Here is a 15,991-nt window from a genome sequence, read left to right on the forward strand (position 1 = left end):
CGGGAAGGGTTTGGGGACCGCTGTCAGCACGACCACACCAGAGATACCTTTGAGCGCGGCACGAGAGAAGAGACTGTGTGACGATTCGTTTAGTAACCGCGTGACGCACCATGACAACATGAACGCAATTGGTCGACAGTCTGCTCCGTAAGGCGTTACACGTTCCTCCATTCATTTCCAATTTGGATTGCTATCTCCTCCTTTCAATATCTCTGGCCACACACCAAACAGCAGAAAACGTACCGCGAAGTCTGTTCAATAACGTTTTGGGGAAACGTACAAACCGTTCCGCAATGTAGTTAACGTTCAAGTGAACTGAACGCACATTGTAGTCATTGCATGATTTTAACTACATTGCCCTTCTACCCCAGTTCAGGCCCTGCCTAAAAGAAAATGCTGCAAAGTGTCGTAAAACAGTTTTCCATGCAGCAGCTAGCGTACAAGGTGTAAAGGGATGGTGCTCTAAAAACGCAAATTTTCAAATCGAACTAGAAATTCATGAAGATTTTCCTCAGACAACTTGCAAGGCTAAAGCATGGAGGACATGGAAGACGACTGTTTTGTTCTAAATGACGACTACAACCATAACTACTGTGCGAACAGTGCCAGTGGACAAGTCCTCTATCTCAGGAACGAACTGTCAGATGTACCCCAGCCCCTATCTATCTCGCCGGGTCTAGCCACGCGAGATGTAGCTGCGCAGGAGAACCACTCAAAGGTTTGTTCCAGTTCCAGCAGCGGTTTAAAGTTCATGGATTCAGACTCCAGCAGCGTGAGCAGTGACACCAGCGAGACTGACAGCCCATCGGCGGCGTCCATCGCAGGGAAACTGACCCTGAACTCAGCCTCAAAGTTTCGTAAGTTGAAAGCATCAGCATTAAAAGCACTAATTATGACGGCCTAATGTTTATGTTTATCATGTTTTGGACTGGCATGGGATGGGGATGTAGCTTGCCATACAATTAAGTTATTGCCATTGCATTGCCTTTGGCCTACACGTCAGTGGAGTAGTTTGGCTACTGTCAGGGCCTGATATTCACTTGTTTAGCCACGTCCTGATTGTTATAGTTTTCCAAAGCTCAAGTCACTTGTCAACCACCAAAAAAGGGTCTGTAACACCATGGTCTAAAAAGGTGACACTTTTTGTTGTGTGATGCAAGGAAGAACTAAATAACTTTCATTCTTGTATTGACAATGGAAGGCAGTTGATATTTCCTGTCATTGTGGTCTTGAGTAAGGCACTTAACTCCCCACAATGTAAAATACTGTGCTGGTGGGATACTCTATAAAACATTTGATCTGTCAACCCTCCAACTGGAGAGCTACTGGGTGTGCAGGCTTTTTCTCCAACCCTGCTCAAATACACCAGAGTCAGTTTTATTAAGGTCCTGTTGAGCAGCTGCTTTCTTTTTTCTTTTTCTTTTACAATGTGGTGTGTTCGAAGCAAGGCTGGAGCAAAAGCCTGCACACCCAGTAGCTCTCCTTGACTCTCCAGGAGGAGGGTTCGCAACCCTGCAAACATTGCAATTACAACCAAATACTTGTCTTAATAAAATAATTCCCTCATTCAATGAACCAGAGATCAAATGGCTGAGATGGGTGAAGTAGCTAACTCGGATGTTTATCTAATTGTAAGGTTAAAATGTTCAGTGTTCAGGGGAGATCTTGACAACATAGGAGCAGTGGCGATTTTAGCATGTAGATCTTGGTGGTGGCTTTGCATGCCAGCAAAGCCACAATACATTAATTGGACTACAACGGTGACAAACGGTGCTCACAAACTGTTAGGGCCTACATAAAGCTGTCCCAACAGCAGCCCAAACACCTTAGCACTGTTACACCTGGCTATCAGCGGAGTCTTGTCTGGCAGCGAAACAGTTCATTCAGCCTCATTTAGTGCCTTTAAAAAAACAGCTCATATGGCTGACTTGCTTAAACAAATGTGGTTTCTACTGACAATTGAGATGTACAAACTATGGCATAAGGGGACTACGAGCGGATAAGAGGCAATCCGTCATTTTCGATTAAGACATGATTGATGGAGCTAGGACAGACATAGCACTTTTGAAAAGTACAGCGAAAGAATTCAGAACATGGGCCGTTCTTATGGTATTCTCCCTGTACACCAAGTCAGAACCATAGAATAAATAAAGTGGGCATCTAAGCAGACAATGAAAGCTCTTACAATATTCAATGATGACATTTCTCTAAAACAGGCTATAGGCTACATGTGCACCACAAAGTAAAAACAATAGGCTAAATTATGAAGGGAAAAGGAACCAAATTATTAGGGTGAGGCACATGGGCTACTAACAGCTTACTACACAACATACACTTAGTATAACTTTCTTAGCTACAGTATACATATCTCCCTGGCATATGCCATCATTTATGAAGCAGCATACAAGACATTTTTGGACTCACCTTGTTGTACTGTGCACACTTGAACAGGAAGGGGGTGCGGCGGTCCTTCATGGGCAAATTGTCATCAAACTTTATCATCAAAGTCTGGCATTCTCTGGATTTATGGTGCTTTCAAGACAACTGGGAACTCTGGAAAAAACAAAACAAAGTCCAATCATGACGTTAGTGATCTTCAGGTCAGAGCTCTAGAAAGAGGCCAGAGTTCCCGACTTGGAATTCCAAGTTGGTTGACCATTCAAAACGTATTTTTAAAATGTTATACCAGTTCCCAGTTGTCTTGAACTCACTGAAGTCTGATATTTCCGAGTTTCCAGTTGTTTTTTGTAAGCGAAAGAAGTCATGCTGGATTGACAGCATTGCCAATGTTGAATGTTTATCCTTTTAAGCTTGGAAAAGAGTCCCTTAAACCCAGACTTGGCTCACACATCCACTCCACTGAATAGCAAGCTAGTGATTGCTTTGCAATGCTTGCAGTTAGCCACTGATTCCTTCCAAACCACTCATTGTTGAATTTGCGATTTCCAACTTGTTGTGTAATGTTTATCTCCAATGCCCCAATATGTTATATCTATAATTTCTCTTCATATGACAAGGATTGAAAAGGATTTGCTAGTGGATTGTCATCTTGAATCATGATAATGACTGCTAGCTAAGATTTTGAAAGTATGATGTTGACTTGATCAGTCCAATAAAAGCTACTGTAGATATAACGTGATTTGACAACTTTATCTGTGGCCACACGTAGTGTCCCCATGAGTGACAGAATACTGAGCCAATCACGGTGCAACTAGAGAACGTTGCCAACCCCTAAGCTCTGTATTTTTCGCTGGCTGCCCCACCACAACAGAAAGCACTGAGCAAGGCTGAAACGACTTAATTTTGGAGCTGCCTTACTCAAGAAAGCAAAGAGACCGTGTTTGTATGCGGCTTTATTAACTCAATGGTTATAATTTGTTTTACACTGTTTGCAAACTGATATGTGACATGAATTAATGCCAAAATAACATGCAAAACAGGCAACCCCCTCCCCCCAAAAATAGCCCCCTCCCCCAAAAATATTTTGCCCAGCAGGATGCTCTCAAATGTGCATCTGTAAAAGTTTGAAAAAACAGGAGCCGTGGAGCAGTCAACTTGCGCAATATAGCTATAATCCTCTTGTCCAACAATGTTTTTTACTTGCCCTGGGAAGCAGACAAGTGTTAATGACTGTTATGACCTTTGCACCCTATGGTTGGAAGGTCCTTGTTTGGAATCAGTGGTGTAGTGGTTCCTGGAGAAGTGAGTATACAAAATTTCACTAACGGCTCACCCGGCGAAGGAAAAGCTCCCTGTGTGAAAAAAATTCTATGAGCAAAGGTGGCATGTACTCTGAATCACATTTTGGTCTTTCAGTCAGGCCAACCCTAGCCCTCGATCATGACTCTGTTCCATTACATTAAACATTAGTCTTTGGATGAAGGTGTCTTCTGTAGGTGAAGGTTTTGTTAAGAGTGCAAAGTTCAGTCTGAACATTAACATGCAACGCTTTCAGTTTGGTTTTGGAAGCATAAGGACCTTATCTTTAATATCCCCAATAAATTATTTCCTAAAAACAAAAGGTTAAATTCATACACACCTTTTTTATAGGGTTATGGTTTCCACATGGTCATATTTCCATGTTACAGCACTTGTTTTCAGAAGACAGCGTGGACTATCTGTGCTAATTAGCTGTCTGCCTCTCTGAACACGTATGTAAACGGAAGACAGATGCCACAAAGGTGTTGTCACTGAAAAATACGGTGACCTGCAACAGTATTAAAACAGTGAACAGTAAGTGTGTATTTGGCTTTTGTGAAATTCTTTTGATGTGATATGAAAGTAGAGGGATTTATGTTTTAGAACTGTACAGCAATTGAGAATTGATTCATGTTTAGATGATTTCCATAGGCAATTTGCCCTTTTTAAAGAGAGAATTTAAGTTCATTGGACTAAGGAGTAATTTAACGTTAGGTCCCATTAGTCCAATATTGGGCTAGTCCAATCCAGGCCGTACTGTGCAAGTAGGCTAATAGTAGGACTACTATTGAAATGGATGTCAACTGAGTCAGAAATACACAGGTTACAGGTTTTTCTCTTTTTTTTAAAGATTTTTGCTCAGTCACAAGTGCGCAGACACCTAGCACTGTTGTTTGGTTCGCATGTTTCTGCAGTGTGCACGAGATGGAGTTCACAAAACAAATTGCCAGTGGATTGATGCAAATAATCATGATATCATTCTGGTAGGCATATGCTACATTTGTAGCTAGTTAACATTAAATTGAGAAGGTTTTAAAGAAAGCCTTTCCACCTGACAGAAGACAGTTATTGCCTATAATTAGCATCACTATTTTTCCTGTTCCTTAATTGTTTGAAACCTGCAGTTTTCACTTTATATGACATGACTTTGGAGAGAAACGGGGCACAACTTTTTTTTCTCCCATAATTACACAATATTTTATGGAAAACAACTTATATGCAGTAAGTTCGGAAAGTATTCAGACCCCTTGACTTTTTTCACATTTTGTTACGTTACAGTCTTATTCTAAAATGGATAAAATAAAAATCCACAACAATCTATACACAATACCCCATAATGACAAAGTGAAAATAGGTTTCGGGGAAATTTAAATGTATTAAAAAATAGAAATTTCAGATTTACATAAGTATTCAGACCCTTTGCCATGAGACTCAATTGAACTCCGGTGCATCCTGTTTCCATTGATCATCCTTGAGATGTTTTTACAACTTGATTGGAGTCCACCTGTGGTAAATTCAATTGATTGGACATGATTTGGAAAGGCACACACCTGTCTATATAATGTCTCACTGTTGACAGTGCATGTCAGAGCAAAAACCAAGCCATGAAGTTGAAGGAATTGTCCGTAGAGACAGGATTGTGTCCGAGGCACAGATATGGGGAAGGGTACCAAAGAATATCTGCAGCATTGAATGTCCCCAAGAACACAGTGGCCTCCATCATTCATAAATGGAAGAAGACTAGGAAGAAGAGTTTTCCTAGAGCTGGCCGCCCTGCAAAACTGAGCAATCGGGGGAGAAGGGCCTTGGTCAGGGAGGTGACCAAGACCCTGATGGTCACTCTGATAGAGCTCCTCTGTGGAGATGGGAGAACCTTCTAGAAGGACAACCATCTCTGCAGCGCTCCACCAATCAGGTCTTTATAGTAGTGACCAGACAGAAGCCACTCCTCAGGAAAAAGCACATGACAGCCCATTGGAGTTTGCCAAAAGCCACCTAGACTCTGACCATGACAAACAAGATTCTCTGGTTTGTTGAAACCAATAACTCTTTGGCCTGAATGCCAAGCTTCACGTCTGTAGTTACCAATGTGTTAAACAAATCAACATATAGTTTATCCAAAGAAGCCACCCTTTCCCTTGATGACAGCTTTCAATTAACAGGTGTGCCTTGTTAATTTGTGGAATTTCTTTCCTTCTTAATGCGTTTGAGTCAATCAGTTGTGCTGTGACAAGGTAGGGGTGGTTTACAGAAGATAGCCCTATTTGGTACAAGACAAAGTCCATATTATGGCAAGAACAGCTCAAACACATCTCAACATCAACTGTTCAGAGGAGACTGAGTGAATCAGGCTTTCATGGTCAAATTACCGTGAAGAAACCACCTCTGAAGGACACCAATAAGAAGAAGAGACTTGCTTGGGCAAGAAACACGAGCAATGGACCTTAGACCGGTGTAAATCTTTCAATTGGTCTGAGTCCAAATTTGAAATGTTTGGTTCCAACCACAGTGTCTTTGTTAGACGCAGAGTACAGTAGGTGAACGGATGATCTCCGCATGTGTGGCTCCCACCATGAAGCATGGAGGATGAGGTGTGATTGTGTCGGGGTGCTCTGCAGATGACACTGTCTGTGATTTATTTAGAGTTTAAGGCACACTTAACCAGCATTACTATTACAGCATTCTGTAGCGAAAAGCCATCCCATCTGGTTTTGGCTTAGTGGGACTGTCATTTGATTTTCAACAAGATAATGACCCAAAATACACCGCCAGGCTGTGTAAGGGCTATTTGACCAAGGAGAGTGATGGAGTGCTGCATCAGATGACCTGGTCTCCACAATCACCCAACCTCAACCCAATTGAGATGGTTTGGCATGAGTTGGACCGCAGAGTGAAGGAAAAGCAACCAGCAAGTGCTCAGCATATATGGGATCTCCTTCCAGACTTTTGGAAAAGCATTCCAGGTGAAGCTGGTTGAGAGTGCCAAGAGTGTGAAAAGCTGTCATCAAGGCAAAGGGTGGCTACATTGAATAATCTCAAATATAAAATATATTTTGATTTAACACTTTTTTTTGGTTACTATGTGATTTCATATGTTATTTCATAGTTTTGATGTCTTCACTATTATTCTACAATGTAGATGTAAAGAAAAAGCCTTGAACGAGTAGGTGTGTCCAAACGTTTTGACTAATACTGTATGTAATTGTGATATTTTATTATATATATTTTTTTTACATTTGCAAACATTTCTAAAAACCTGTTATTGCTTTGTCATTGTGAGGTATTGGGTATAGATTGATGAGAGGGGGGGGGGGGTCATTTTCAATTACTATGAATGCTTAGCCCTACCAATCAGGTGAGCTCTAGCTGTCCTTGTCATGCGCGCTCCTCGTGTCTTGACAGAATAAACAGATTTATTCTCTTTACGAACGGCAAACTCATGCTTATAACATTTCCACGGCTTGACATAAAGTAATTGACCCCCCCATAATCATGAATATGTATGTATGTGTGTGTGTGTGTGTGTGTGTGTGTGTGTGTGTATATGACGGCTCAAGTCGTTGTGAAAATAACCTCCTCTTTCATCATTGTGTGGTTCAGTAATGAATGCAATGACCGAAGAGGACTATAGAACCACATACTGGCCGAACCTGGAGAAAGCCATTGACCACCTGCTAATACAAAACCCCATGGACCACATCTCCATTTCATATGAGCAGATTTACAGGTGAGACTCAAACAGTGTGACTGTGTTGATTTTTCACATAGCTTTTGAAAGAAATGAACACGTGGAACTGCCATACTCATGTTTGAGACCTTAGAGGGGAGCTATTGCAACTGGTCCGTTTTTAAGTTGTTTTCCTTTCCCTGTTTCAGCTGTGTGTACAAGTGTGTTTGTCAACAGCACTCTGAGCTACTGTACAAAGACTTGATGCTGAAGATTACTACCCATCTTCAGCAAGTCTCTTCTGATCTTCAAGTAAGTGGAAACATAGAACCCGGGATCTATGTACCATACTGTACCAAAAAGGTTTGCCATGGGAAAACAAAGCAAAAAAGTGTTTAATTGGACAAGTACAGATAGTATCTCTTGTTTCACCCCCCCAAAAGTGCATAATAACCTGATAAATTAACACTGATATTTTTTTCCTCTCTTTTATCAGATTAGTCCACCACGGAATTTAATTGAGAATTTCAACATTGCTCTGACTCGGTACACAGATGCTCTTCAATGCATAGTTCCCGTATTCATCTACATGGTATGTATCGATATAAATTGCTCATCTCTTTGAGCCAGTTTCCCAGATACAAATTTAGCCTACCCCGTCTATGGTCAGAGCAGTCCTTAATCATATACTCCTTTCACACACGCATGTTTTTCTTCCTAATTTCTAAGAATAAGTTCTACATTGAAACGAAGCTAAACCGAGACCTGCGAGAAGATCTCATGAAGCTTTTTACCGATCATGTTGCAGAAAAACATGTCGACACGTTAATACGTGAGTACAGTGGACTGGCGAACTGACACCATGCCTTGCAATCCAAACCCAAAACTATTTAGCTTATGACTCATATGACTTAAAATTGTGTTGTTGTTAATTATCTTTTCTTTCTCTGTTTTTCCTTTTAGCTCTTCTCCTCGAAGCCCATTCCATGCCTTTTCAAGTCAGACCTTCAACAATGGCCAGTGTGGTCAAAGGCTTGTATACTCTTTGGCCCGGTGAGCGCTTTCTCTGTCTTTTTCAAATGCTACAACACATGCTGCTAACGAAATAGTTCCATCCACTTGTAAAATAACATTTAATTACTGTAACTGTCGAGCACGATTGTAGAAATATGCGTTTAAGCACTATTTGTGGGTCTCCCACAATGACTATTGGCTACCTGTTTCAGATTGGGCACATTTAGCCCCAGCTGTCTTCTCTGGATTCATTCCTCAAATCAACCCCCCAACAGTGGAATCCCAGCTCTCTGACTATGCTGCTTGTGACCAGAAACTACAAATGGAGCTATCTCTGAATGGTTTTCCCAGGTGAGTGTTATAAGTCAGAATTTAGCAAAAATAAATTAAAAATGTACCTCCCGCGAGGGTTGTGTTCATTAGGAAAACATTTTGCAACAGAAAACAAAAATGAGGCCTCCCGGGTGGCGCATTGGTGCACGGTGTTTCCTCCGACACATTGGTGCGGCTGGCTTCCGGGTTGGATGCGTGCTGTGTTAAGAAGCAGTGCGGCTTGGCTGGGTTGTGTATCGGAGGATGCATGACTTTCAACCTTCGTCTCTCCCGAGCCCGTATGGGAGTTGTAACGATGAGACAAGATAGTAGCTACTAAACAATTGGATACCACGAAATTGGGGAGAAAAAGGGGTAAAATTAAAGAAAAAGAAAGCAAAAATGAGCATTTCTTATTAAACAAGTTCAGATTGTACATCCCCATTTCGGACCATTTTCTTCGGTTGTGCCCCAAATGAACACAGCCCTGGTTTTTGATTAAGCTTTCTTTTTGTTTTGCAGAGGTGACCAGTCTCGCAAGAGAGCCAGCGAGGAGTCTGCATAGAATAAGGATGATGCATACATTGCTTGCTATTGACTTTAAAAAATGTAACATGATTCATAATCAGACGTATTGAAAAAAATATGTACTCAAATATGAGTAACTGGTTGTTGATTTTTTTATGCAGATGCTCTGACCGTCAGCGACCTGGCTCAACCCAAATTGACTAAACACTGTGAATGACGAAGATTCTCTGCTGAGTGAAGTGGGTGAGCGTCAGCCAAGTTTCATTTTTGACCCACGCGAGTTGTAGTGGACACTGTTTCTTTGCCTCCTCTGAAAAGCACAGTGAATTCATGATGGTGCATCATTGTTCTTTCAGTTTTTGATGATAAATTAATCTTCTTTATTGTCAAGAAACTACGAGATTTAATGGGTTTGTTCTTATTTTTCCATTAAAGTGTGCCTTCTGCTCTGCTTTGTTGGGATATTCAAGTTGCCTAACAGATGCCATTTTAGGCTCCCGAGTGGCACAGTGGTCTAAAGCACTGCATCTCAGTGCTAGGGGCGTCACTACAGACCTGGTTTGATTCAGGCCGCGATTGGGAGTCCCATAGGTCCCATAGGGCGGCGCACAATTGGCCCAGCGTCGTCCGGGTTAGGGCTTGGCCGGGGTAGGCCGTCATTGTAAATAAGAATATTTTCTTAACTGACTTGCCAATTTAAATAAATACAATAAAAAAAAACAGGTGGATGAGCATGAATCCCAGTTTGACCGCATATTGTATACTGTGTCAATCATGGGTCGTGTTCATTAGGGCATGCGGCAACAAAATAAAATGGACAGATATATTCTACAATGGGAAAACAAAAAGGCTTGTTTCTGATTGGACAAATCTGGGTAGTCCCTCCCTTTTCCATTCCCCCCCCCCTTTTTGTTCCTAATGAACATGGCTCTGATCTCTAACCAGGACCACCCGGATCTCCTGTTGGTCTTATTGATCTGATTGAGTAACTGACAGTCTGCTGCTATTCCTCATTTGTTGTGTAGAACACTTGATTCCTGTCTCTTGTTTAACTAATATTGTGTCCCTTTTGTATCAGTCAGGTCAGTCTTGATTCTCCCCAGTGATTTTTAAGCTAAAGCGGCTTGTCTTTGTAATCTCGGCACACATTTAAAATGTCTATCATGGCAACTTTAAACCAATCCACCTCCCAAGTCTTGTTTATCTGGGATTTACAGAATAAAATCTGGCCGGCATAACATAGTATTTCTTTCTCAATGGGTACAAAAAGCAGCAAAGCATGTTCCGTTACATTTTGAGTAAAGTTTAGGTTATAACTGTGAAAAGATTGTGTAGATCATTTTTAAAGGATTACATTTCGCTTTTATTGAGTTGTTGTCTAACCAAATCATATTTGCCAAGCACGCTAAAGATGATTCACAATGTTTTTATTCCCTGTTATTAAAAGTTGCATTGTGACTCCAAAAATGATGGCGTCAGTCTCCCCATGTGGCTGCGTTAGCCTGCACATCATATCAAGTCACTGAGCCAATTGATTACAATCAAATTTTGAAAATGTTGTGAATTTGGTTACAGTGATGATGTCAAATGATGTACAGTAGGTGGATGTCGAATGATCCCGCTGTTCTTTCAAGTTGCTCAGATGATGATCAATTTGACCTTCCTTTGTTAAATGTTTATGTTGAGTGAAAGTATTTGATACAGCTCTTTGCACTGTTTTAAGTGTAATGTGATGCTTGAGCTTGGTTGTGATTGTTTTCCTGTGAGGATGTTGGAGATGACTCACTCATTGTCTTATGTACAGTTTTACTTTCAATAAACAAATCTTGAAAATGATGTATATTATCACCTGTGGAATCACTGGGGTTTGGTGGGATCTTGTGGGTGGAGTAATGATGGATTAAGGACACCAGGCAGAGTTTCTCCTAAGTTAATTAGTACTGTGAATAAAGGCTCAAATAATAAAAAAAATACAGGCTTAAACAATGCAGGAGAACGGAGGAAATCAACACAGGATACTCAGATGAGTGAAATTATGGCATTCATTAAGTTGTAATTACTGTCTTTAAGCATTGTTTAAGAGCGAGCACTGAAATATATGCATATTTCTGGACCTCTTCTCTGATACGTTATCTTTGTAGCAGGCCAATTATGTTTATTTTTTATTTTTTCATTTAATGCTGAAAAATGCATGCCTGAGTTGAATGATGCAGTATAGATACACTGAGTATATGAAACATTAGGAGCACCTGCTCTTTCAATGATCTGCACTGACCAGGTGAATCCAGGTGAGCACTATGATCCCTTATTAAATCCACAGGTTAAAGAAGGACTTATAAGCCTTGAGACAATTGAGACATGGATTGTGTGTGTGTGCCATTCGGAGGGTGAATGGGCCAGACAAAACACTTAAGTGCCTTTGAACGGGTTATGGTAGTAGTTGCCAGATGCACCAGTTTGAGTGTGTCAAGAACTGCTACGCTGCTGGGTTTTTCACACAACATTTTCCCATGTGTGTCAAGAATGTCCCCCCACGCAAAGGACATCCAGCCAACTTGACACAACTGTGGAAGCATTTGAGTCAATATGGGCCAGCATCCCTGTGGAATGCTTTCGACACCTTGTAAAGACCTTTCCCCGACAAATTGATGCTGTTCTGAGGGCAAAAGGGGGTGCAACTCAATATTAGGAAGGGGTTTCAAATGTTTTGTAAACTCTGTGTGTATATAATCATTAAGAAGTCATAGTCAAGATATCAATGTTCATGAGATCAAATATAGAGTGGTGGGGCTCTATGGTAATGCCCGTTCAACTAGTTCACCAAGAGCACACACTTTGTTGTTAATAAACACCAGTAACCTGCCGGTTAACATTCGTGTGTCCGGAGGCTCCACAAGGAGCTTCTAATTCGGTGGAGTGGCTGTGCTTTGACAGACTACTGTATGTGCTGCTGGAGGAGGGATCCCTTTCCAGAACGCCTCCACTGGCCAATTAGCTTAGACGCCACCCAGACACATGGTCCGGGCCACCCCAAAATAACCTGAGACTCGTGCACTAACAAATGTTATTACTTTTACTGGTGACAGGTTGCCCTAGCTACTCGCCTCCACATCTCCCAGCAAACTCCAAGGTTAACTCTGTTCAAGTAATTGGGAAGCCGGCCTGGGAAGCTGCCTCTTGTGTTCACATTTTCTCAGGTGGCCACCACCAACGGAAGACCAGAATCGCCTCTCTTTGAGCAAAGGTGCGCTCCGAGGATTACCACAAGCTCCCGCTGGGGTTTATTTGAAGGTAAAACACCCAACCCCTGTTACCTGTCGTTCATAAGTGTCCTATTGACTGTCGTTTGGGTTCATACATCATCCACCAATGAATTGGTGTACAGTAAACTCTCAGCAGGTTTCACATAGACCCACTTCATTGGGCAAGCATGGGCTTAAGGCTTATATTATTGATTTTGAAGTGACTGTTGCATTTGAATAGTTCTACCATGAACCTGGGTGGGTATTGTTGCTTTTTCTCAGTGTTCAGTGTCTCCCTCATAAACTCAAACAAAATGATTTGGTTGTGTGATTAGATTTTTTTTGGTAAGTGATCAAATCCTTTTTGAGTGCACAGAAGATGAGGATTTTTTTTCTTGATTTTGTTCATGTAAACTGAGCCCTTACTATAATTAGAAATGACTTGGGGGGGGGGGGCTTGGAGGCTGTTTGCAAAGGATTCATGTACACAACAGCTGTGGCTGCAAGTCTGTTGGAAGGGGCATTGCTGCCTCTCTTAATTGCGCAGATTTGAGTGTCAGTAGCATCTGTGTACCCTATCCCGTTTCTGGATTCAATAACTACTTGGAGCTAGTGTCAAAACGCTTTTTAAAGGCTGGGCATGAAGGAAAATTGTGTCTTAAATGCACTGAAAACAGCTATGCTTATCCAAGTTGGGTGAGATCCAATGTCCAAGCTCTGTCTGGGGCCACAAGATGTTTAAGGTGTTTTGAAATGAAAAAAGTATTTTAATAGGTATCAAATGCATTGTGGTTTAGCACTGGGTTGAAACACGTTGGCATGCTTTTATTGTTATTCAAATGGGGGTGATTACTCTAGATACGAGTCTAGTGTTTGTTTTCCTTCTGCTAATGAATAATGAAACCAGATATTTGGTATGTTATTGAAACAATTAGTCATATTGACCAATTACACTCCCTAGTCAGGTTTGTAGCTGTGCCCGAACTCCAAGCCATGAGGCTGCTTGCTGATTTTGTGAAAGAATTATGACCCCACGAATGTTAAGCCTAGCAAACCGATTCCAAAGAATGACACTGTATGTCAACAGTTTTTGTGGGGGTGGCATTTGTGCATGGGGTACTGTGAATTTCCATTGCAATTGAAAGAGAAAGGTAGTACCGCAGAAGCGCATCCTAAAATAGGAATGTTTTATGACCAACGAGTGGAGTACACATTGTTAATCTTATTGAGATTACTTCCAAAGTATTCTGTGATCTTACCAACATTTCATTCGTTCTGTCAAATATTGAGTTCATGGGAGAAGCATTGACTGAACTTATTTAAATTATACTGTTTCACGGGGGGAATACAAATATACACTGATACACTAAAATAAACCGTTTAAACCCTTTTATTCCCTCACAGCATGCAAGAGAACAGCGTGGACCAGCCTACATCATTATCTCAGCTCTTGAGAGAGAACTACTTGGCCGAAGCACGAGCACACCAGAGACACAGCGAGATGAGTCGTTCCGACTCCTCCTCACGGCGCCTGGTCTACGGGCCTCTCAAAGGCAAGATGGCGGACTCTGCGGGGCTGGACGAACACCAGCTCCCAGACCTCTCAGCCTTCCTGAGTCAGGAAGAACTGGATAAGAGTGTTAACCTGGCCTGTCAGGCTATTGGACCCGAGGCCCGCGAAGAGAGGTCAGATGTCAAGGCCTCCCCCTCTGCCACCTCCGACACTCCCGACACCCAGCCTGATCCGGAATTGAAAGAACCCCTACCAACACACCCGACATTCTTGCCAGAGAGACGGCCATACCCACCTCTGTCCCTCCAGGACAATGTTATAAGGACAGACGAACAGGTATATCAGCCGTCCCAACCGTCCATCCAGGACAACTCGATGAGGTCAGACAGACAGTCGTTCCCACCGTCCATCATCCAAGATATTGCAGTGAAGGACAACCGGGAGGACATGAAGAGACCAGGGGCTGGGGGGAGGAACACCCCGGCGTTCGGCCTGGAGAACCAGTCCAAGAAGGAGTTCCTCAACAAGGCAGCGGACTTCATCGAGGAGCTCTCCTCTCTGTTCAAGGCAAACAGCTCCAAAAGGATACGGCCCCGATCGTGCAAAGCTCATAGGAGCAGAGCCAACAAGGGCCAAGACGATGGGAGCATTTACTCCCTGAACGCAGACTACAGGGAACGGCCCATTCTTCTCCAAGACTTCGAAATGGAGATGGAGAGGCCTGCTAATCCCTTCTGCATTCAGCCGCCAGAGGTCCAAGGTTTGGACATGGTCCCGGGTTATGGGCACGCTGACTTCCCCATGCAGGACTGCAGGACTACTGAGGAGCAGTATGATGACTCTGAGGTGCTGGAGGCGGATGAAGTGGATGAGGCTGAGAGCCCTGCCCTGGTGGAGATCACCCCTGGAGTGTACACAGCCGACCCCATCTGTGAGCCCCCTCACTTCATCCAGAAACTGAAAAGCAGGGAGGTGTCGGAGGGCAGCAAGGTCCAGCTGGACTGCATTGTTCAAGGACTCCCCATGCCCGAAGTCCGGTAAGGCGAAACCAAACGTTCAAACTCAACTACAATGTTAGCGTTTTTGTAGCCATAGATGCATATCTTCATTTATAGGATATCGTCACAATTCTTTTTTTTTTTTTTACATTTATCTTTATTTTTCAACATACTCTCAAAGTACTCTATAGGGCAAGGAGAAACTTTCATCCACAGTTCAAATAGCCATTTCTAACTTTAACTAGCTTTACAGTGGCTAAAGTTAGCAGTGGCTTTTGTAACAAATCTGAACAGTTGATGAAACCTTATCCCATCCCCATAGACTACTTTCAGGTTAAATGGAAAAATATAGACTAGTAATAAAAGAAATGTGAAAATGTACTTGTAAACTCGGGTAGTACTTTGATAGTAATACACAAGGTTGTACACAAGGTGGTAGTACACACGTTTTTATTGTGATTTACTAGCTAGCTGATTTGAATGCCCCATGCTTTCCCCGGGAGGTGGATCTGCTCTTGCAGTCTCTCTGAAACCATTCTAAATTTGCCTCATTGAAATGTAATACCATGTGAAGTCAGCCGGTGAGTCAATGTGGTCAGCAAGCACATATGAGCCTTAAAACAGGCGATTACTCACCACATAGCAGAATCTGAGTACAAATGCGTTATTTTCCTGTTGAAGACATAATCTAAATGGACATATGAAAGAAGTACAGGAATCGAGGGTGAGTGAGCAATATGATGTAAAGTGGCCCAATTTTGATATTCAGAATGTTGTTGACATTGTCAGATAGGAACACTCCAGTATTTTTGCTGGAGTACTTATTCTACACATTTTGAAAAATATATTGATTTTGTTTCAAAAGAAAAGAAGGACAATAAGAAAAGCACTTCTTACAGGTATTTTGTCAATTGTAAACTGACAAGCAAACAGTCATATTTGCTTGTTTGGGCTTGAATTTGAATGCAAATATGCCTCCCCACTAGGCACACACTGGTTGAATCACAATTTCAATTTC

General features: G+C 42.1%; 2 protein-coding genes across 2 annotated transcripts in view; both read left to right on the forward strand.

Annotated features, from left to right (window-relative positions):
• Positions 1-413: 413 nt before the first annotated feature.
• cacul1 (CDK2 associated cullin domain 1) lies at positions 414-11,058 on the forward strand. Its single transcript, XM_064932091.1, has 8 exons — positions 414-857; positions 7,300-7,426; positions 7,576-7,678; positions 7,863-7,958; positions 8,096-8,198; positions 8,330-8,419; positions 8,593-8,731; positions 9,215-11,058. The coding sequence occupies exons 1-8, from the start codon at positions 536-538 to the stop codon at positions 9,255-9,257; spliced, it is 1,023 nt and encodes a 340-aa protein (XP_064788163.1). The 5' UTR covers positions 414-535; the 3' UTR covers positions 9,258-11,058.
• Positions 11,059-12,351: 1,293 nt separating this feature from the next.
• mypn (myopalladin) overlaps positions 12,352-15,991 on the forward strand; it is a 50,480-nt gene continuing 46,840 nt past the window's right edge. The window contains exons 1-2 of the mRNA XM_064932093.1: positions 12,352-12,511; positions 13,867-15,012. Coding sequence (XP_064788165.1) covers positions 13,868-15,012 — 1,145 coding nt within the window. The 5' untranslated portion in view covers positions 12,352-12,511; position 13,867. The remainder of the gene's footprint in view (positions 12,512-13,866; positions 15,013-15,991) is intronic.

The sequence above is a fragment of the Oncorhynchus masou genome, chromosome 23 (genome assembly GCF_036934945.1).
Source record: "Oncorhynchus masou masou isolate Uvic2021 chromosome 23, UVic_Omas_1.1, whole genome shotgun sequence".
Lineage (NCBI taxonomy): Eukaryota > Metazoa > Chordata > Actinopteri > Salmoniformes > Salmonidae > Oncorhynchus > Oncorhynchus masou.

What these genes read in the sequence shown, in the direction of transcription:
- cacul1 (XM_064932091.1), top strand. Translation starts at nt 536, where the DNA reads ATGGAGGACATGGAAGACGACTGTTTTGTTCTAAATGACGACTACAAC. An exon ending in GAACTCAGCCTCAAAGTTTC is followed by an intron (nt 858 to 7,299) that starts GTAAGTTGAAAG and finishes TGTGTGGTTCAG; the next exon opens with TAATGAATGCAATGACCGAA. An exon ending in CTTGTATACTCTTTGGCCCG is followed by an intron (nt 8,420 to 8,592) that starts GTGAGCGCTTTC and finishes TACCTGTTTCAG; the next exon opens with ATTGGGCACATTTAGCCCCA.